Below are 22,679 nucleotides of genomic sequence, written 5' to 3' on the forward strand. Positions count from 1 at the left end.
TCACTGCCCTCACAAAATACTTCTTCTAATTTCACATGCTCGTTAAAGTGTTTGAGCAGCTTGTCCTGGCCCTTTTTATGTTCTACCACAGTACTGAAGAGAGCCACCACCATCAAGCGGAGAGGCATGGACGTTGTGTGCCGAGGACAACCAGGGGAGGAACAATACGGAGACATTTCCTCCGTGGGTGAGTGGGAGTCTTGACAGGCTCATAAATATGGGCACAAAAAGTGTGAGGCACAGTTGAAATTGTTGTAAACACCACAATGTATGTGATTTAGAGTGGGAGCATCTTGTACGAGCACTGTTAGACCACAGCCTCTCTCCACCTCCCTAGGCATTCCCATGGCAAGAGCAAGCATCAGGAGTGCCAAGCGAGGTCCTACAGCTTATTTTCGCCGGAAGGAACGTCTCCTGCGCATCTCCATCCGCCGCGTGGTGAAGACACACACTTTCTACTGGACAGTGCTCAGCCTCGTCGCCCTCAACACGCTGTGTGTGGCCATTGTTCACCACAACCAGCCCGTCTGGCTGTCCAACTTCCTCTGTGAGTCACACCTCATTCAAATCGCATCCAGCGGTCCACAGATCTCTGTCACCTCTGTAACACCTGTCAAATATGTTTATCAAGTTTTTTTCAGTTGTCAGTGCGTCAGATTGTCACTTTTTGTTTCTGTTGCAGACTATGCAGAGTTTCTGTTCCTCGGTCTGTTCCTGACTGAGATGTTCCTGAAGATGTACAGCTTAGGACCACGCCTCTACTTTCACTCCTCCTTTAACTGCTTCGACTGCAGCGTCAGTAATCTGCCTCCTTCTCTGTGTGCCCGTTGAAAATTCACCTTGTTTAGTAAAATAATGCAGCAGCTCTCACTTCCTCTGCCTGTGTCTGTTGCATCTAATTTTTCGTGCCCTCCCTGTCACCTTGTCATAACTGCTGGTGTTCTTTGCTCTGTTATGTCCCCTTAGGTGATTGTTGGCAGCATCTTTGAAGTGCTGTGGGGTTTCTTCAGGCCTGGTACTTCCTTTGGCATCAGTGTCCTGCGTGCTCTCCGTCTGCTGAGGATCTTCAAGATCACCAAGTTAGCCTCCACTCTTTGATATCTGCTGAAATGTTTGGACTGAACATTTTGTAACTGACAGAAACTTTGACAGTTGTTTTTTTTTTTTTTACAGTTTGAAAAGTACTATTATAGTCTGATGTGTTGGTATGATATCATTTTTCATCTGTTTAAAATTCATACTGAGTTCCGCTGCAGACTACCAAGTGCAGATAAATTGTCTCTCCGAGGACAAAGCAAATTGAAACCAAGAAAAAAAATATTGGAAAAGATATTACATGACATTTATCTTCCATTCCTCCCCAGTATATAAATATATAACTAAATGCATGGCAACGACACACACATTCACATTGCCCACAAAAAGAAAACAGAATATATGAAAATCATTTTGCGGTTCAAAGTATAAATCATGGATTACAGGATTAGAATTATTCTCTGTCTCGTTTTTCCACTAAACTGACATTTTGTGACTGTAGGTATTGGGCGTCTCTGAGAAACCTGGTCGTCTCTCTGATGAACTCCATGAAGTCAATCATCTCCCTCATTTTCCTTCTCTTCCTGTTCATTGTCGTCTTCGCGCTGCTCGGTATGCAGCTCTTCGGTGGCAGGTATGAGGAAAACCACAAGAGCAATCATCTGAGTAAAATACTAGTGCTTATACCTCATGTGTTATGAGTTCATGAACAATGGACTGAAAATGAATCAGCAGGGCAGAGAGAGAAATCTAATCAATCCGGCTGATAATAGAGTTTTTTGGATGCATGCTCAGCTTCATAGACCTTTCCTGTGGTTCCTGTACAGTAAATACAAACAAAGCCGAAGCACACATCATGGTTCAGTAGAGTTTTCTTTATTAAATACAGATGAAAAGTGAAAACATGTTTACATTCTAGGTGGAGTCACACACACAGCCACTGTTGCTTGGTTTTCCCTCCAGTTTAAGGCTTTCCCACAAGCTGTCACTTCAGTAAAGGCTGAGCTAGAGAAGCAGGCTTTCTGCGTGAACTGGCCTCCAGAATACAAAGCACACAGAAAAAACTCCATCAGGCAGCTGGTCAGAGAGGAGAGGAGTGGATTTTTCGCTGACTGCAAAAATAAAATACTAGAACAAGCTCTTCTTTTTAAACATACGTGTCACAACTTTCTCACAGGTTCATCTTTGAAGACTACACCCCCACAAACTTTGACACCTTTCCTGCAGCCATCATGACGGTTTTTCAGGTCTGAAAATAAACCTGATCTATACTACAGTGAATCAGGGTGCACCCCTGTCTTTTAATGTAACAGCATTTTAGCAAATGGGTTTGTAGGAAGAGCTGTTCTGAATAGTTGTGCAATCGTGGGTTTGTTTTGTCAGATCCTCACTGGAGAGGACTGGAATGAGGTTATGTACAACGGCATTCGCTCTCAAGGTGGAGTGAAGTCTGGCATGTGGTCCTCCATCTACTTTATAGTGCTCACATTGTTTGGAAACTGTATCCTTCATCAGTCTTTTCCTTTTCAGATATCAATGCTTTCATTGAAAAATGCTGTATTATTATATAATTTAGTTCATTCATTATGAAGTATTTAGTAAATGTTTTTGAAACTTTCATTTAACAGCTCCTCTTAATGTTGATTTATTTTACCATGAAACTTACTTACTTAACTTTTCCTGGTGTTTAGATGTCGATTTCCCAAAAAGGACAACTTAATTTTAGATTACTTATGAAGAAATTGCTGAAGTTATGAAGAGATTTCTATTAATTATATATATTGGACTAAAACAGTGTCTTAAGTAGATTTTGATGTCTGCCAGAGCGTCATGGAAAAACAGCAACATCTTCTCCATCTGCCTCAGATATTTGTACCGATATAGACATTCCTTAGAAATATTCTCATAATAAAAAAATTGTAATTATGTGGATTAGGTAGAAAACATGGATTTTTTGGGAAATAATTTCAATTATTTGCCACCTTTCTGCCAAGTGCTTCTGGCTAACAGGGTTAGGAAAAACTTTCTTGCATGTTTATCCTGTAGTTTCAGTTTTTCTGGACACCTGTTGAATGTGTCGCTCATCTTTGAGCCCAGAAAAGTATTTGGCCTCGCTAAGATCTAAATGTGACTTTCTGTGATCTGTTTCCATATTTGGGTTACACAACAGGAACAGTCCTTAACACAGCTGTGAACAGACACTCTGCTGAATGTCTTCCTGGCCATCGCTGTGGACAATCTTGCCAATGCACAAGAACTCACTAAGGTAGTAAAAGAGGGATTAGTGGGCCTTGATCCTTTTATGCTTGTAAGAATCTGTTATTGTTACACCATTTAAATAATCTCTCCACTCACATCATGTCCAGTTCTGCTCTTTCCTCCTCTTCACTTAAATTCTGTTGAATTATTTAAAGTCATAGACATCACAGCTGTTCAGTCGCCTTTTCCTCTTTTGATCAGGATGAAGAGGAAGCAGAAGCGGCGTTCAACCAGAAGCACGCTCTCCAGAAGGCGAAGGAGGTTGGACCGTTGTCCTCCTTCATGTCTTCAGAGTAAGTGTTTAGTGCAAACGATCTCCTGCCTGACCTCCTCCTCCCACTGTCTCCTCTCCTCCTCTCCTCTCCCTCCTTCCTTCCTTCCTTCCTCTGGGAGTGTCGATGTAGGAGTAACACAAAATGCTAACACTTTGCACAAGTTGCTGTGGCCTCCAGCGAAGAACAAGTCCATCATTTGGTTCAGCAGAGTTTGACTACCAATAATGTGGAGCAGTAATGGACAGAGCATGATGGTCATCAGTACAGTGCGTCAGGTTGTGCTGCTGTGCAGGTTCTGGCTTGTAGCACTTACACGTACACACGGAGTGTGCTTAGAGAATCTGTATTTGTTGCTGTCCCTCTGGACATTTATTGATACGACTCTGAAAGGTCCACTAACTAACCTCCGCCTGCTCCCAGCACTGTAACTGCCTCCAAATTGAAGTGTATGTCTCCATGGTTACTGGTCCCACACCGGGGTGGGAGGTGCTTACATTGTTGTCATGGAGATACGGTAACTCCAGTGTCCAAATTAACACGGTGTGTCCATTACAGTAATATACTTCTCTACTCAGCAAAGTGGACGTTGTGGCTGCGAGAGAGGGAAGTGAAATCAAGTGAATGAAGGCTTTGATCTGTTGAAGTGCTCTCAATTGTGGAAAATTTGACTCATGAAGTAACGTGATCTTGTTTCCTCAATGCCTAGGTTTCCCGCTTGCAGAATAGATTGGGATTTTTTTTTCCATCATTTTTTTTTTTCTCAGGGATTGATTGCACAGTGCTTTGTCTTAGGTGGTGGAAGTGCATGTGCATGCACAAGAGTGGGGACCTCTGGCTCAATATGCACGCTGTGTATTGAGAAACAAGCAGTTTGTTGCATGGGCATGTGGATGATTTCACAAAATCATGATTTATTAAAATGATGTTATGCTTATAATTCTTCTTCCTGTCTTTCTGTCTTTCTTTCCCTCCATCCTTCATGAGGCCTTACCGTTTTCATAGATCTTACTTGATGGATATTAAATTAAAGTAAAATGGATAAAACCACAGATATGAATTAGTGCCAGTTGAGTCAGCTGAGGGTCAAGCCCTTGTCAGAGCCCATAAAGAAGACTGGAATACCGTGGGGTCATCTGGGCTGGTATCTGTATTCAGACAGGACACTCTGAACTTTAAGGGTTTCTAGTCGCAACTCTGATGTCAGCTATAAAACCCCGGCACTGCTTGCCCCAGCTGACCCCGAAGAAACTTGCATGACAGCATTTGCTCAGTGAAAAAGAGAGATGCAGCATGTTGGAGCCTGATGATAATTTCACTTGGGGAAGGCATGTATGTGGTGAGCATGATCACAGGAAGAAAAACAGAGATCACAGACAAACACTCACTGAGAATGCTCGTGAAATTCAACAATAGAGACTGGGACTGTAGTGTTTGGATAGTGTTTTCAGTGTGTGTGCAGTTTTTCTTCCAGTCTGAAGTTTTGAAATCCCTCATCCTGGTGCTGCTGGATAATATTTTGAAGTTCCGCACATGAACCTCCTGGTTTGGCTTCACTAGCATGTCCTGTGTGAGTGCTCTGAGGTGGCAGTGCTGTTCAGGGCTGCATCCCAATATGGTGGTTTTACTTAAAGGATTTTCACATATGTACTCTCTCCCTATGTTTGCTGGTGGAGCCCATCTCTTTGTTTTGTTTTGTTTTGTCTTTTTTACCTGTTTCCATACTGTAGCGCAGGCTGTCTTAATATCTAGTAACAATGTCTTCTTATGAATGTTGCGTTCACTGTTGATGTTTATGAATGTTGTTTCACTGTTTCTAATCCTGCTACCATCTTGTTTGTCAATGTGCCGCTTGGCTCTGATGGAGACACACACCAAAGCATCAGTTTTTAAACCTTCAGCTAAATCTTTTAATCACAGACTTTAAGTTTGCAATGGAAATAATTATACTGCAAAGAGGTTGTACGAAATAATCTGTGCGTGTAGTCGTCTAAAAGAGCCGGTTTACGCTTAAGCAACAAACAAATGAACTAAATAGACAAAAATAGACATAACTTTATTTTTCGTGGTCGGTCTTTGTGGTAAAGGCCACTTTGTGATCTTTGCAGTTCATTTGCTGTGTGTCTCCTGGCCTGTTTTGTCTCTGCTCACAAAAGCACTAATGTCTTGTTTTCAACCAATCGCTCATTGATAACACGGACCACACAAGAGTCCTCGCTCCAGTAAGTAACACTGTCTGTTCAGCTCTCTGAATCTCTCACTAACCACCTGCCTGATTTTCTTTAATGGGTCTCAGACTCATCTCGTATACTTTTCTGTTCATGCTCTGTCCTGTCCCCTAAAACTTTCCAACTTCATTTGATTCCTAATTTTTTCATATCTATTCCACTGATCTCATTCTGCATCTTACGCTTTTTGTCATTAAAGTCTCACAATTCCCAGCTTAGTTAATTTATCACCCAACATTGTCATTGATCCAGTAAATTGCTTCATATTAATATGAAAAACCTCTTTACTGCTAATCAGGTGCTTGAACGTCAGACTAAAATGTTTACGATGTACTGTGATATAAATTTTTCAGAGGTTTTGATTTCTAATTTGCATAAAACACTTTTTGTGCAGCTTTGAATCAAATTTCCTTTTGGTGACATTACGCAATCAAAGAGAATCATCCAAAAGCTGGACAAATGAATAATAATAAAAACTAAAATGAAAATAAGCATAGTAAAATGTATTATATGTACTTGTATATGTTGTCTGTTTCTACACATTAACATTTTGTCTTGTCCTTCTTTCCTCAGGGGAAGCCGTAGGAGGCGGCCCTACCTGTACAGGAAAAGAGCCATCCACCGCAGCCGGCCGACCTACTCCTGCTCCCTGGAGGAGGCGCAGGGCAGCGTCAGGGAGGGCCGCCCACCCCCACCACTCAACCCCTCTAACTCTTTCATGTCCAGGGGAGAGAGAAGAAAACGGATGACCATGTCGGTGTGGGAGCAGAGGACCAGCCAGCTGCGGAGACACCGCCAGATGTCCAGCCGGGAGATCCTGTACAACAGTCCCAGCGAGGAGAAGGACGGGCCTCCTGCTTCGGTCCAGGCCCAGCACGGACGTCCAATGTCACTGCACCGCAAGACCATGCAGCCCACCCCATCTGGGAGTTTGAAGTGCCTGGAAGACCCCGTAGCCTCTCCCACCAAGAACCCAGCTTCAGGATCAATGGATATGCCTCTGGGTGCTGCCCTCTCTGGTGAAATACCTGACCCCCCGCTGTCAGTGCCAGAGTTAAACACACCTCCACCTAGTGTGTCTGTGGCCATACCAGAGCCTCCCGAATCCGAGCCTGCCTCAGAGAGCAGAACACCGGGTGTTAACCAGAGTCACAACACCATCAGCGAGCGTCGAAGCCCCAGGTTGAATGGCGATCGCCAACACAGGGCAGTGAAGAAGTTCAGACCACCAGATAACTTTGACACATTGACTCCTGAAATCGGAGCTCTTGGCAGGATTCGGGACAAGAGGGCATTACATCACTGTGATCATCAGAGCGAAGCCAAAAGTCAGGGGTCGTCTCCCAGGAATGGAAGCAATTTGGCAAGTCGCTCGGTCAGCAGAGAAAGGAAGAGAAACCCAGAGATGGGAGAGGACAAGGAAGTGGAGAGCAAAGAGGAGGAGGAGCAGGTGTCCAAACCACAGGAGAGCAGGTGAGACAAGACCAGCTGCTCATCCAGCTTGGTTTTTTTTTTTTTTTAGGAGACATGTTTGCTATCAGCATGAAGCCAGAAGAGACAGATGATTAGCAGAAACATTTTTGTGCCAGTGATTCCCAGTGAACTCAGCATGTCCTGGAGATGTTATCTAACAAATAACAAATCACTTTGTGTGCTTCATGCTCTCCCTCTTTGGTTTGTCTATTTAATAGCATTACAGCAGAGATGACAGACTGTCAGAGGAAAGGGGTGGCCACATTTAACAAAGATCCCAAGCCCCACTTCAATGTGGGGCGTGGCAGTTACAGTATATGGTCACTGCTGGTTCTTAACACAGCTGGCTCTCAGAACAAACAAGATTCACCTGTACAGCCAATAATACACATGGAAATGTCTTCATGCTTCATTCGTTAGTTTCTGCCCCTTCCAGAAAAAATCTCATTAATCCGCAAACCCAATTTGGTCTGTTCACCAAAATAAGTGAACAGGACTTTAGTCTGGTTCAGGATTAGAGACTGCTATCAGCCATTCAAGGCTTTATATACAAAAGGGAGCACTGCTGTATCTGTCCTAACAGCAGCCAGAGTGTTGGGTTAAACCAACAGAGCACTCTGACCTTCTTTGCGTTGATTGAGCACTAAAACTCTTCAGATGGTGTTGTTGTTTTGGGGTTTTTCCACCTTTGGGGCCTCCAGATTCTCTGTTCTAATGGCTCCAAACACACGGGAGCTAAATCACTGCCCACCCTGTCTGTCCAGTAATCCATCTCTTCCTGTATCTGCAGACGGGGTGAGCAGAGCGAAGGAGGGGACACAAACCCTCCAGGCAACCAGAGCTACACTGGTGACCAGCAGGAAGAGATTCACCATCAATCAGACACGTCTCCACCTGCCATCCCAGAGGATGACAAAGTAGAGAAAGAGACAGAGCAGGACCAGGACAAATCTCAGCTCAGCTCCAGTGTGGTCATCGAGGTGCCCAATGTACAGTCATGTCTGGAGCTTTCTACAATAACAGGTATTAGCACAGTTGCTGTGACCATGTTGATAACATTTTTTTCACACAGTGCCTTGTGACATTCGAAGTTTTAATCAACTCCACTCACATTTACTTAAAACAGGTTTTTCATTTCAAGAAAGTGTTATCGATGATCCACAAGGCTGAATGGTAGTATGGTGGTGTGCTGGTGATATATGTGAACACTGGGTGAAGTCACAAAGCCCGAAAAATCCAAAGATCCAATGATTTACTGTAAATACGGCACAAGCAGCGCATGAGAATTAACACTTTGTACAATACCATCCTCTCTGGCTGACTCAATGTAACATACCTGATAGGACTTCTCCTTCTCCTGACCTGCTCTAGTCAACAGCAAGGACCCAGAAACCTGCAAATCTGAGAAGGAGGAGACAGAAGAGACAAATCCTGTCAGCACTGTTGCTCCAAACAGCATGTTCATCTTCAAACCTGACAACCCGTAAGTCGCCATCACTCACGCCTCTTGGTTCTTGATTGGATCAGACTGTTGTCATGAATTCTTGCAGCCTTGCTGAGTCTTTACGGGTAAATCTCTTCAGAATATTGTACTGGAGACAAATTGCCACAGAATCCGTGCAGCTCGCACCTGCTGCCATGAACAGTCACCCAGCTGAAGTCTGCACAGTCTTGCGCTCTCCCGACCTCAGGGTCAGATCTTCACTCTCCCATCTGTTCTCTCTCAGAGTGCGTCGTGCGTGTCACTATGTGGTGAACTTCAGGTACTTCGAAATGTCCATCCTGCTGGTTATAGCTGCTAGTAGCATAGCACTCGCTGCTGAGGACCCCGTAGCTACCTCCTCTGACTGGAATAAGGTTCGTAATTATCTATTTCCTAGTTCATTTGGCCTGCGCAGCTGAAAGATAATGGCTTAATAGAAGCGGTTTCACTAAATCACTCTGTTAACTCCTGAGACAAGATTTCAATCACTCTTTATCTGCACCTTGAGTCCCGTAGCTCCCTGCATCTAATGCGAAGCAGCAAAATAACCGTAAAGCAAAAAAAGGAAAACTTTTTAAATTCTTTTGCTGATATGACTTGGTGGGAAGCAGTTAAATTCCTGATGACTGAGGCAAATGAAGTCTGAAAAATGGAGCCTGTTTTTGTTTTTTTTTTTTTAATGGGAGGAGTGAGGCTAATAATCTTATGTTGTATTGCCATCAGTCAAAGGGACTGTTTTCTCCCATAAACCACAAGCTGGGAGTTTGACCCTGAAGTAATTTCAGATTTCATGAATCCAACAAGGAGAACAATTTCTTTCTTCTTTTATGAAAAATACATTTTTAGTTTTAGATTTATATCCACATCTAATTAGTCTGTCCAATTTTTCTCTTTGCCTGCTGTAGGTTCTCCGGTATTTTGATTACGTGTTCACAGGAGTTTTTACGTTCGAAATGATTATAAAGGTGAGTTAATGTGTTAAAATGGCACAATCGTAAAGATGAGCTTCATGATATGGAGCTGAATTTTTCTGTTTCCTTCTTTACCACAATTGACAGGTCAATTTGTCCAACAATGAATCAAAAAACATACTTGTATGTCATTTAACGTAATTTTCCAACAAAACAAGGAGTTCTCAACTGTATTGGCTAAATCAATGAATACCTAAAATATTTCAATTTAAAATTTATTCAACTTACTCTCTTGTCTTGTCTGCAGATGATTGACCAGGGCCTGATCCTTCACGATGGCTCCTACTTCAGGGACCTGTGGAACATCTTAGACTTCATCGTCGTGGTGGGAGCACTGGTGGCATTCGCCCTCACGTCAGTCACGTGATTCATTTTAAAGATTCACATGAACTTGTCATATGTCTAAACATCAAAGTGTCTCTAAACCAACTGTACTTTGCCTTTTACACTGTTGATGAGTGTTTCGTTTGATGTGCTTGGGCATCATTGCTCCCATTTTTTTTATAACTGTTTATATATGTGTACCTCTCTCTCGTTTTTCCTCCGTCTGTGGATGGTGCTCCTGTGGGAATGGCCAGCAGCAATGTGATGGGGTAAAAGTCATAACGATTTTAGCATCTTAAAACATGCAAAATTCAGACTGTAACTGTAAAAGTGAATATGTCATATTTAATGTCATCTTGGTTGGAAGTTGGATAAATAATGTGGAGGAAAAAAAAGGAGTGTCTCTAGCTGTTTTTTTACTGAACTGCTGTGGGTGACACTTTAACTGTTTTGCTGTACAGAAATAATAAAGGTCGAGACATTAAAACCATCAAATCTTTGCGAGTCCTGCGAGTCCTCAGGCCATTGAAGACCATCAAGAGACTTCCTAAACTCAAGGTAAATATCTTACTGACAGTTTGACTTCCTCTTCTTGTTTGTCCCAGCCCGATCTGAACCACTGAACTTTGATATCTGTTTCTAAAATCTCACATCTTTCTCTTCTAGGCGGTTTTTGACTGCGTGGTGACGTCTCTGAAGAACGTCTTCAACATCCTGATTGTCTACAAACTCTTTATGTTCATCTTTGCCGTCATCGCTGTGCAGCTCTTTAAGGGGAAGTTTTTCTACTGCACTGACAGTTCAAAGGACACAGAGAAGGACTGCCAGTGAGACTCATTTACTTCTTTCACCTCTTCCTTTATAACCTTTTTGATCTTCGTTTGTCTGTTTTTCCTCATTCTTAATTATTTATATATATATAATTTTTATTTATTTTATTTATTTTTTTACATTTTTATTTCATTCTTGATTTCCATTTTCAGTGATTTCAAATAAATGTTCTGTTGTCTGCTGTTGCAGGGGTTACTACATTGACTACGGGAAAGACAAGAAAGAGGTGAAGAGAAGAGACTGGAAGAGACACGAGTTTCACTACGACAACATCATCTGGGCTCTGCTCACCCTGTTCACTGTTTCCACTGGAGAGGGATGGCCTCAGTGAGTGTTTGACCAGAAGTCAGTGTTCGCTGTCACACTGAAAGAGGAAATTCACCAAGTTTAATTTTCCATTCTTCAAGGACTCATTACTTTTTATTAGCAATGTAACATTTTAACATCTGGTTTGGTCTTTGGAAATGTTCAAATCTAACCTTTTGATGAAGGAAATGTAATACATTTGATTAATTTAACGTAATTTAGCGAAGATTTTGACCTTAATTATCCCACAGTGAGGTTACACTAATATTCTACTGACAGTGCTTGTGGGTGTGGTGCTGGTTCAGCCCTCGGTAATTAACTGCTGCTGTGGAAATAAATTAAAATTATATTCCAGAAAACTTTCAAGCATTCAAGCCTCACCCCAGAAAACAAACATATTTGACAGTTGTTGTGGCTCATAACATTTTTTCTGTTTGTTTGTTTGTTTTGTTTTGTTTTTTTTCAGGGTCCTGCAGCACTCCGTAGATGTGACCGAAGAGGACAGAGGGCCAAGCCATGGCAACAGGATGGAGATGTCCATCTTCTACGTCATCTACTTTGTCGTCTTTCCTTTCTTCTTCGTTAACATCTTTGTTGCTCTCATCATCATCACTTTCCAGGAACAGGGGGACAAAATGATGGAGGAGTGCAGCCTGGAGAAGAATGAGGTAAGAGCGGGTCAGTGTTCAAACACAAACAGACAAGAAACTGATGCTCTGTTGTTTTTTGCTGTTTCGTGCTCATTGCACTTTTTTTTCTGTATTTCAGAGGGCATGCATAGACTTTGCCATCAGCGCCAAACCTCTGACTCGTTACATGCCGCAGAACCGCCACACGTTCCAATACCGCCTGTGGCATTTTGTGGTGTCGCCTTCGTTTGAGTACACGGTCCTGACCATGATCGCTCTCAACACTATTGTACTGATGATGAAGGTGAGGACATGGAAGCAAGTGACGAGAAGAAATCATAGACAAAAACCACAACCTTAGATGAGTGATAACAGAAAGCGCTGCAGCATCATCTCCTCTGCTCTCTCTGCCCTCGCTCCGAAACAATGACGTCATTTTCCACACAGTCTTGTTTGCTAACAGGAAAAATACACTTTGAATTGCTTCTCAGCAACATATTCTGTTATGAACTTGCGACTGTTAACACTTTGGTTTTAAAATAAGCCCAGATGTGTGACTCCTGACTAGAAGCAGGGAAGTGTAGACACTGATGTGTCCTTTTTAGGAAGCGCAGCACCAACTCAACCCACTGTGATGTTTGCATGGATCTGCTGAAGCTTTAGTTATTTTTCCACCCTTCTCTCACCAGTATTTATTTCCTGAACTGGCCTTTTCTTGCACTCGTTCAGACACACAGGCAGTCAGACAGACAGACGCAAGGTGACTCAGCCTGTATTAAATATTGATCTATAATGTCCAGGGGCTGCTATTTAACATGACCTCATTAACTGCGGCTGCTGCCGCCAGAGGAATGGCTCCTTTTATAGTGCAACAGATGAGAGGTGCGGAGACTGAGACACTATTTATGGGTCTGGAGGAATCTTCCATCAACCTGTAGATCCGCAGGGTGCAGGGCTGAAGATCACACTGATATCAGACCGGTATTATGACTTTGAGCTGCAGTGAATTGGTTAGGGAATATTCCCTTTTTTTTTTTAATCTTACTCATAACACAGATGTCTTGGAGTTAACCCGTGGTCACCTTTCTATTTTCAGTATTACTCGGCCCCACCGACATACGAGGCTGTACTGAAGCACCTGAACACGGCTTTCACTGTTCTCTTCTCTGTTGAGTGTGTCCTCAAGATCATGGCCTTTGGTTTTCTGGTGAGACAAAAAGGGCAGCATGCTGTCTCAGTTTGAAATCGAGATCCCCTTAAGAGATGACTCAGAGCCTCTTTGTTGTTTTTTTATACAGAATTACTTTCGAGACACGTGGAACATTTTTGACTTCATCACTGTCTTGGGCAGCATTACTGAGATCGTGGTAGACCTGCAGGTAATAAGAAAAATATGAGCATGTATTAACAAACTCAGCTGAGATTGTACCAGGCAGAAAGAACCTTAACGATCAGTCCTGTTCTCTGCACAGTTGTTGGCACAATTTGAAGTGTTTGTGTCGAGATGAATGTTGTCTTGTTGTCCTTTTGCCAGTTTGTTGACACATTCAACATGAGTTTCCTGAAACTGTTCCGAGCTGCTCGTCTGATCAAGCTGCTTAGACAAGGTTACACCATCCGGATTCTTCTGTGGACCTTCGTCCAGTCCTTCAAGGCCCTGCCCTACGTCTGCCTGCTCATCGCCATGCTCTTCTTCATCTACGCCATCATTGGCATGCAGGTCAGAGGCAGTGACGAGAGGCTCAGCATCAGTCTCTCTGTTCAGACAGTGTTTAACATGCTGCAGTTACCATTTTTCTTCTCAGCACCATGAGTTTGTTTGTTTCATGGTGGAACTCTGTGTTTGATGGTGGCAGTGTTGATGTTGTACATGTTTTTGTTTTTGTTTTTTTTTTTTTTTTGCATATATGTGTGCAACAGGTGTTTGGAAACATAAAGCTGAATGAGGAGACACACATTACCCAGCACAACAACTTCAAGACCTTCTCTGGTGCTCTGATGCTGCTGTTCAGGTACCTTGGTAGACACAATACTGGGAGCTAAGATCGCCACTTTGTCACACTGCACTTTATCTCATCCAGCTGCTGAGCTTCAGTCCACCAGAGTAGTTAGTGACCTTGTGTTAGACTAGATGTGAGTCCTGACCAGGACCGTGTGTGTTTGTGTCCAGGAGTGCCACAGGGGAGTCGTGGCAGGAGATCATGTTGTCGTGTCTCGGGGGGCAGCAGTGTGAGACAGACCCATCTATTGGGTCTGACCAGGAGGGAGGCTGTGGCTCTGACTTCGCCTATTTCTACTTTGTCTCCTTTATCTTCTTCAGTTCCTTCCTGGTAAGACGAAGAAACTATGAATATGTAACATGCAATATTGATTAGCTGCAAAAAGGATAAGTCTTAATGTTTTCACCTGGAATTTAAAACAAGAGGTTAAACCCTATTCTGTACATTCATCATGTCATTTATTTACTTTCTCTGGTTAAATCATTCCGTCTTAATGTTCCACCTTCCACCTTTATTTATTTTATTTCCACCTGTCTATCTTCTGTCCAGATGCTCAACCTGTTTGTGGCAGTGATCATGGATAACTTTGAGTATCTGACCAGAGACTCATCCATCCTGGGTCCCCACCACCTGGATGAGTTTGTCAGAATCTGGGGGGAGTATGATCGTGCTGCCTGGTCAGTGTTCCTCAGTTTTGATGCTAAACAAACCATCTATGAACGTTCAAACGTTGATTCATTATTTCCATCAAATGCTAATTTCAAATGATAATATGATACTCATTGTATACCAAACAGGTATGTTAAGATACCACAAGCTGATTATTGTCTTATCTTAAAAACATGACTTTGTCTGACACCAGTGAACAGGCATACACACATTGCTCACGTTGTCGCAGCATTACAATATTTTTTCTCACTCAACAAGAAGATAAGCCAACAACTCAGTATGTAAATATAGCTAATAAAATCTTTAAGGGAAGCAAATATACAGCACAGCTTGCTGTTGCCTTTGTAGAGGAAAAATAACTGACCCATGGGTTTAGTTTGTACACCAGCTTTGGAAAACAAATTAATTTCTCATCTTTGTGTGTCTTGATTCGCATTGGTTCACATTGGAGTCTGATATTGGCTGTAAAATGCAGTTTTGGCATGTCTTAATGATGTGAACAAGCTCCAACACAGAAAAACTCTACTGATAAAAATAACTGTTAACAATGATTTTTCAACTATCATATATTTTCTATATTTTCTGAAGTTTTTAGACGTGTGGTCATTTTTTGTTTTTCTTTTAAGCGTTAGATTAAATGTTGTTCAAATATTGTCTTACATCTGTTCGTCTTTACAGAAAAAGTGAGACTTCATTTAGGTCATTTCATCTTTCTTGTGGACAACAGGGATGAAAAGTCAAACAACTAAAGACATGTATGTTCTTTCCAGTGGTAGGATCCACTATAAGGAGATGTACAAAGTTGTACGCACTATCTCACCTCCCCTGGGCTTTGGGAAGAACTGCCCCCACAGGGTGGCATGCAAGGTTTGGTTCCCCCATGTCCACAAACCCCACCTCCTCTTTGCTTCATTTTTGTGGGATCCTACCTGACTTCCTTTTAGTCCTTCCTTCTTTCCCTCCACCAGCTGTCTCCGCCCTGCTTGACCTTTAAGGGTGTTTTACTCAGGTCAAAGAATGACGACGCTCCAGTCTCAGGGTACTAAGGCACAGGCTGTCCCTCATTCACAAAGATTTATGATATAAAAATACATACTTTCCATTTCATGAAGCACTTTTTTGAATTTTGTAAGCTTCCTTTTGGATGACTTTGAGGGAAGCCGGTCTCTTTCTACCTTTTGGATCTGGTTTACAGATGTTTTAGGACTCGCCCGCACACACACACACACACACACACACACACAGTACAACACGACGTAAGTATTTGATATGATGACCAGATCCAGTGAGGCTGTCATTCCTTTGTTCCTCCTGTCTCAGGTTTCCTCCTTTCCCAGATTTCTATGCCCTGTTGGCAGCATAGAAAGAGTACAACCTGTTTTATTTCTCCTTCCTTGCTCTCACCTGCCTTGGAATAACCCTTTCTCTTCTATCTCCTTCATTCTTGTCCCTCTCGTTTTACTTTTTTTTTTTTTTTTTACCCCTCACCCCCTCCTTGCCTTTTCTCCTCCTCTATCCTTTGGGATCGCACTCCATTATTCAATTTTTCCTCCAACCTCCAACATCATCCCCCTCCCTCCCTTCCTTCCTTCCCTCCCTTCCTCTTTATTCCTTTCTCTCATCCCCATCGTCATGGCTACCTGGCACCCCCAGTGGTCGTATCCATTACACAGACATGTATGAGATGTTGACCAACATGTCGCCACCTCTAGGCTTGGGCAAGAAATGCCCCTCCAAAGTGGCATATAAGGTAGATTAAACACTGAAGAACAACAGGCACCGCCTTCGTATGTTAATCAACAAGGATCAGATGTGTTAGAGCTTATTTTGTGTGTCATATGTTGGAAAGGTGAAGCATTTTTTTCTGTTGATTTTATGATGCAGTATTGCTTGTTTAAGTTCCAGTGTTTGTCGTTGGGCAGACACGTAGCACTACAGTAACAATTTGCCTGTTTTGCTTTGCATCTTGGTGCAGTTTTATTTTTAATTCGAAAGATGTAAAACATCTACATGCTAAATCTTTGTGAGGTCTGCTGCCAAATGTTCTCATGTCCTTCATACTTACTTCTCTGTTTCTTACATGTTCCTGCCTGCATGCGCCTCCTGCCCGTGTCACATCTGTGTGTTTTTTGTGATTTATGTGTCAGTGTATGTTTTGTTTGGGTGTGTGGGTGAATCTGTGAGACTGTGAGACTGTGAGCCTGCAGCATGCCTCATCGCAGACGAATGCTGCGCTGTACAATGTGTGAGAATGAGTTTTTCCTCTTATATAAAACTAGACAAGCACCAGATTCTGTAGAGGAATCCTTTTACAGCAGGACAGCAGAGGACATGTGTAAAGATGGTTTGTGTTGGGATAAATACGATGTAATTACCTGTCTGTCCTTCTGCTCTTCTGTTGGTGTAATTCAATTCAAGTTAAAGTTAGTTTCATTTGCAAAACAAGCTGTTTGATATTGTGGCTTAAATGTAAATGCTCCTACCTGTTAAATTTACCCAGAAAGGCCATGGCTGCTCAGTTTCTTTTTGATTTGGTTATCCTATTATCTCTTTGGCCGTTTATTTTTCTTCTGCAACAAGACTTGTTTAAATGTTGTTTATAATTTAAGAAGAACAACCTCCCTACCTGTGTCTGACTTTGATCAGTTGTAAAATCAGCCTTATGTGAAAGAATAGCATCTTCTCATAAAGAGATAATGCATCTAAAACGTGCCATCGCAGTTGTTCTGGGCTTCCTACTATTGTAGATTGTTTAGACTTTTTGTTTATTGTTGCCCTCAGTTGTGACTGATTTGATTCTTTCTCTGCCAACATCAGAGACTCGTCCTGATGAACATGCCTGTGGATGATGACATGTCCGTCCACTTCACCTCCACCCTAATGGCCCTCATCCGCACTGCTCTGGAGATCAAGATAGCCAGAGGTTCAGCCAAATATTAAATGCCTGCCAACACATACTTACTGTGGTGTGAAATCATTTATGCATAAAATGAGTGTGTATGCGTATGTTGATGTTTTTTTTTTCCTTGTGTTTGTGTCCTCTTCTTCCAGGGGACGAGGACAGAAATCAGATGGACCTGGACCTGCAGAAGGAGATCGGTATCATCTGGCCTCACCTCTCTCAGAAGACACTGGACCTGCTGGTTCCTATCCACAAAGGTGACGTCAGCATTATGCCTGCAACTCAATATTACAATAATTCATGCATCAAAGAAAAGTCAAATGATTCTATGCTACTTCATTACAAAAACTTATCTTTGGCTGGACTGTTTCTTGTTTCTCCTTCTCAGCCAGTGACATGACCATTGGGAAGATCTATGCTGCCATGATGATCATGGACTACTACAAGCAGAGCAAAGCAAAGAAGCTCAGACAGCAGCTAGAGGAACAGGTACCTTCAACTTCTCACTTCATGTCCTCTCAGTTTGTCTGTAGTTTGGGACTAATTTTATATCCATGCATGTTATATTTAAAGGGTGTAAATCCTCTGTGAGACAACTTATCTGTGTTTGGCAAGTCAAGTGTCAGCAGGATTATATTCTTCCTGCTAATTTGGAGAGCAGGATCTGGTCTGGTGTGACGTGTGTTGGTAGAGCTGTTAGTTTTGCTGTGAAACAAGCTACTGACCAACAGTTTCATTCATCCAAAGCTATTACATGTCTACTGTAAAACAGCAGTCTGCTTCTAGTCGATGGTGTTTTGAGAGCAATGCTCTGTTATCTCATTTTTAATGGTTGCTTCCTCTCTTTCTTTTTCTTTCCCTCCACATAGAAACATGCTCCAATGTTCCAGCGTATGGATGCGTCCTCTCTGCCTCAAGAAATCCTATGCAATGCTAAATCCTTATCATTTCTCAGACACAGTGCTGGATCTGCGCTGTAAGTATTCAAATTTTTACAAAAAAAACAAAAAAACAAAACTGTTTTTTTTTTTTGTTTTTTTGCAGTCACTTTCAATGGCCTTGTGTTTCCCTCATCAACACCGGTATGTAAGTGGGTGTATTTCCCAGTTGCCTTGAGCCTTTTGGTTTGTTGTTTCAGCACCAGAGGAGGTTTTGTGGCACTCAGCCCAATCTCTCCTCAAGAGATGTTCCTGCAGCCACTCTCATGCCCCAGAGAGGAGAAGGTGGAGGAGGAGGAAGACGACAGCTACCGTTCACCCTACCGCCCATACCAACATTTGCACACACTGGTAAAAATATCATCTCATAAGAAATCTTGTCCAGCAATGACAGTAATTTTATGGTAGTCTTATGATAGTTTGTCAGTTTTGTGTTTGCTTTTTTCCAGCAGACTTTTGTGTTGTCCCTTCTTGGTAAGAAATGTGAATCAGGCCCACTCATGCCTCATGCCTGATGTTTGTGCAGGTGCAGGATGTAGTGGAGTATAACCAAGTGATGCAACAGGCCAAGCAGGATCCAGTTGGTTTTAAATCTCCCCAGCGGACAGCATCTATTAGAGCGTCCTCCATGCCCAGACTGGCTGTTGAGCCACAGGTAATAACGACCTTTATTCAAAACAAAATTTATTGAATTGAATTGTATTGAAATCAACAAACACTTGGAATTCACTGGCGCTTCATTAGCTGGACTCACATTTGCATTAGATTAGAGCTGTTTGTTTGCAGCCATTGTCATCACAGTTCCTGGAGTTTGCTCAGCAAACAATGAGTCTGAGTCTGTGTGTGAGCAAGATCATGTATTTGTGGATCAAGTGTCATGTATGGTTGTCTAAGTGAGTCCTCCTCTGGTTGTTCTGTCTGCCGGTGTGTAGCCGGGGATGTCAGCAGACAATAAGCTGATGAAGCGCTCCTTCTCCACCATTGGAGACCAGTGCGTGAACGACCTATGGCAGGAACAACACTCCCTGGAGAGAGTCAGCCCCGATGGCACGTACAGATCCCGGCAGAAGAGCTACAGAGGTCGCACCCCACGCGTTGTGTCACTTCCTTCAGACTGATAAATGCTTAAACATGAACATTTGAATTTGGTGGGGAGAGTTTTCTCCAGGAAAAGTGGGCAAAATACACGTATCTTTTGAAAACCTTAAGCTGTTGAACAACTATTTCCTTAGACACTAAATTCAGCTTCCATTTTCTACTACTGAATATATAAAGTAAATTAATAATAAAGCAGGAATGAGTTCATGTTGTCAAAAGTTGTGACCAACTTAAACAGACGTGTCCACACGTTGAGTAGTGAGGCAAATAGTAAAATAATATACTGATATGATGAATTAAAATATTAGACTGGCTTTGACATCAGTTTGATCTAATGTTTCCAAAATGATACTTTCCATCCATGTTATTATTGAATGATATTTTTATGGTGTAAGAAATCACACACAGCTTTTAAACTGGTTCATTGTATTCATACAGGAATAGGCATGAAGGGATTTCTTTATTTCCCTTGATGTCAAACTGAGGAGGTTGTTTTAGAAAACATTTAACTAAGTGACATGTACCTAATTCCTAGGTCCCAGAATGAACCACAAAGAAACAAGCAGTCACGAGAGAGGTAGATCTAAGGAACGGCGCCACCTACTGTCTCCCGATGTGTCCCGCTGTAACTCTGAGGAGCGAAGCCGGGACCCCTCGTGTGAGAGGAGACGATCGCGCTCACCGAGTGAAGGACCCACCCGAACCTTACAGAGACAGGTGTGGCAAAGTTTTCATTCTTACCATCACGTCAGAGGCCATTTTGCACAAGTGACATGTAAAGTGAATACACTCTTTCTAACATTTTCAGGTGAACGCAACAGGCAGCCCCGCCCACTCAACCTCAGACTTCAACACTCCTCGTAATCGGCGCCAGCTGCCCCAAACGCCCTCTCGCCCACGGCCTTACATCTCCTATTCCCCTCTTGTTTGCCAAGCTCACACCTCTCCCACACCAGCAACCTCCTCTGGGGGACAGACGCAGCCTCAGGACGGCCCTGACGGCTCCACGGAGTCATCATGGAGGCCTGACAGAGAGGGCCAGGGGTCGTCTGCAGGCCAGGCTTCGGGTCCGAGCCACCCATCTCCTCACCGCTACATCTCAGAGCCCTACCTCCCGTTCCACGAGGACGTAGCCGGTGGCGAGGCCGGGGGGAGACAGGAGACCCTTACCTTTGAGACTGCCGTGGCGACCAGCCTGGGACGGGCCAATGCCATAAGCTCCGCCCCTCAGCTCAGACACTCCTGGCAGGTTCCTAATGGGCATTTCCGGAAGCACTTGGACCAGGCAAGCCCGGCTGAAGCCAGCAAGGTGCTAAGTGACACAGACGAGGACGACCGCTGCTGAAACAACAGAGAGGAAGAGGAGGAGGATGCACAGAGCGACTGGGCCTCTCGGAGCAGCCTCTCAGGACGGCAGCTCCTCTGTGGCTCTGAGAGCCTTCATATCAGCACCAGTAGCATTTCAGACAGGAGTGAGCACCACTGCTATATATCTGGACACTTGGGTGTCTGTCTGCAACATGTCCTTGCTTGTGTCTCTGTTGTAGCTGGAAGAAGGCTACGTCTGTGAACATGGGTGTATATTTTTGTGTGTGCAGTCTCAGTAGAGAAAATTTGCCAAATGAAAAGAAAATATGAGAGACCGACGGTTCCATGAGTAGCTCACTGCAGCTGGAATATGTCGCCAAGCCTTCCCACACAAATTAGTGTTTTGGTTGTTATTTGAACAAAACATGGTGACACTACGATCCAAACTGTCCAACTCTCGGTGAATCCAAGAAACTGATTTAAGTGCATTTTGTGTAGGTGAACATAGAGGTAGCATGTAAAAATGTAATGCAATGAATGTATTTTAGCTCTTGGTTCTTATGTTCAGGTCATTTGAGAAGGTTTCTGTCTTTACTGTGTACAGTTGTAAGAGTAGCAATGAATCGAGAGTTGATTCAGCCAGCCGCTGGAGAGCAGCCATTCCCAACCGGTCATGTTTACAAAAGCCAAATCCACAAAGTTCATGGGCATTAAACAGTCACCAATCAGTTCGTAATCAATACAGGACATTAAGTTGCAGAGTTTAAAGTGAGCTAAACTTCTTATAGTGGCTGAGTTATTAATAATTTTTCTGCCTTCATGGGAAGACAGAAAGTGCAGCATAGCACACGTTTGTTGGCTCGTAAGATCGTAAACAGATTACACAATAGGAGATGTTTTGTCTCAGGATGTTGGACCATCCGTTTTCAAATGCGTTATCTAATGAAACCTTGAGGCGCTCCTCAGATATTTCACCTACAAAGAACAATTATAATGAATAGTTTAGCCTCTTCACCGTACATGTCAGTCAGAGATGTGCCAGAGAGGTGACCAAACACCGTTGTCCGGTACATAGAGCCAGGGATGTGTTGACACAAATGATGAAGATTGGATTTTATACATGTGATGCAAATGGTCTTAACCACATGATTTTACAAAAGAGGAATCACAGGCACAGTATGGATTGTGTCTTTGTTCACCGCCACCTTGTTTTCATCAGGAGTCAGTAGAAATAACCATTATGGTATTTTCTGTGTTCCAGAGTTGTAGTAAATTCACACATGCATGATTCATGTTGATAGTGATAATGGGAGATGTGTAAGACTGTCCCTTTTTTTTTTTTTTTTTTAAGCATCCTTTAGGTTTAATGAGATTTATTCCACCAAAAAAAGTCATTATGAAACACCGGGCAGAGAAATGTTTATGCTTCATCATTCCCAGCAGGCACTGTCACCACCTACTGATGCCCCCGAATAAGATGTATATTTATATCACGTGCTGTTGTGCTGTTATAATATGTTGAGTTTGACATGTTTTCTGAAATGTGAACACAGGACACGGCTGGGCTGAGGATCCACATGTCAGATGAGATCGTACCAACCTGCTGCGGCCTTGAACAGAGAAAAGAAAAAAAAAAAAAAAAAAGCTGTGTTTTAGCAGAGAAACCTCCTCTGCAGTGTGTCCACTTCTGGGCTCGGTTCAGGCAGCACACAGGTCAGAGTTAAGGCTTCAGCCTGTAGCTCGTAGGAGCGTGCTTCACGTGTCCATCTGTGCCTGGGGACACTCGTCCAAAGAGTTCCCTGTTAAGCCTGGATTTCATAGATAGAGAAGCTTTCTGGTAAATATGTAGTATAAACTGTACAAAATAAATCCATGTCTAATTTATTGCACTGTTTATAATTAATTTCCATCATGATACCTGTCTATAAGAAGTGTTTACATATCTGTTCAAAG

General features: G+C 42.8%; 1 protein-coding gene across 1 annotated transcript in view; it reads left to right on the plus strand.

Annotated features, from left to right (window-relative positions):
• Window positions 1-22,381, plus strand: part of cacna1ea (calcium channel, voltage-dependent, R type, alpha 1E subunit a) — a 79,602-nt gene extending 57,221 nt beyond the window's left edge. The window contains exons 12-48 of the mRNA XM_029500897.1: window positions 92-187; window positions 338-547; window positions 683-795; window positions 967-1,079; window positions 1,538-1,669; window positions 2,213-2,282; window positions 2,419-2,536; window positions 3,234-3,301; window positions 3,496-3,587; window positions 6,374-7,267; window positions 8,058-8,290; window positions 8,639-8,750; window positions 8,995-9,124; window positions 9,656-9,715; window positions 9,969-10,075; window positions 10,303-10,314; window positions 10,507-10,603; window positions 10,712-10,872; window positions 11,066-11,203; window positions 11,649-11,850; window positions 11,951-12,115; window positions 12,908-13,018; window positions 13,110-13,190; window positions 13,346-13,531; window positions 13,732-13,823; window positions 13,982-14,141; window positions 14,361-14,488; window positions 16,134-16,230; window positions 17,298-17,403; window positions 17,532-17,639; window positions 17,771-17,871; window positions 18,252-18,358; window positions 18,521-18,671; window positions 18,847-18,975; window positions 19,253-19,400; window positions 19,954-20,135; window positions 20,227-22,381. Of these exons, the coding sequence (XP_029356757.1) occupies window positions 92-187; window positions 338-547; window positions 683-795; window positions 967-1,079; window positions 1,538-1,669; window positions 2,213-2,282; window positions 2,419-2,536; window positions 3,234-3,301; window positions 3,496-3,587; window positions 6,374-7,267; window positions 8,058-8,290; window positions 8,639-8,750; window positions 8,995-9,124; window positions 9,656-9,715; window positions 9,969-10,075; window positions 10,303-10,314; window positions 10,507-10,603; window positions 10,712-10,872; window positions 11,066-11,203; window positions 11,649-11,850; window positions 11,951-12,115; window positions 12,908-13,018; window positions 13,110-13,190; window positions 13,346-13,531; window positions 13,732-13,823; window positions 13,982-14,141; window positions 14,361-14,488; window positions 16,134-16,230; window positions 17,298-17,403; window positions 17,532-17,639; window positions 17,771-17,871; window positions 18,252-18,358; window positions 18,521-18,671; window positions 18,847-18,975; window positions 19,253-19,400; window positions 19,954-20,135; window positions 20,227-20,763 (5,747 nt within the window). The 3' untranslated portion in view covers window positions 20,764-22,381. The remainder of the gene's footprint in view (window positions 1-91; window positions 188-337; window positions 548-682; window positions 796-966; window positions 1,080-1,537; window positions 1,670-2,212; window positions 2,283-2,418; window positions 2,537-3,233; window positions 3,302-3,495; window positions 3,588-6,373; window positions 7,268-8,057; window positions 8,291-8,638; window positions 8,751-8,994; window positions 9,125-9,655; window positions 9,716-9,968; window positions 10,076-10,302; window positions 10,315-10,506; window positions 10,604-10,711; window positions 10,873-11,065; window positions 11,204-11,648; window positions 11,851-11,950; window positions 12,116-12,907; window positions 13,019-13,109; window positions 13,191-13,345; window positions 13,532-13,731; window positions 13,824-13,981; window positions 14,142-14,360; window positions 14,489-16,133; window positions 16,231-17,297; window positions 17,404-17,531; window positions 17,640-17,770; window positions 17,872-18,251; window positions 18,359-18,520; window positions 18,672-18,846; window positions 18,976-19,252; window positions 19,401-19,953; window positions 20,136-20,226) is intronic.
• Window positions 22,382-22,679: the final 298 nt, after the last annotated feature.

Source organism: Echeneis naucrates, chromosome 4 (genome assembly GCF_900963305.1).
Source record: "Echeneis naucrates chromosome 4, fEcheNa1.1, whole genome shotgun sequence".
Classification (NCBI taxonomy): domain Eukaryota; kingdom Metazoa; phylum Chordata; class Actinopteri; order Carangiformes; family Echeneidae; genus Echeneis; species Echeneis naucrates.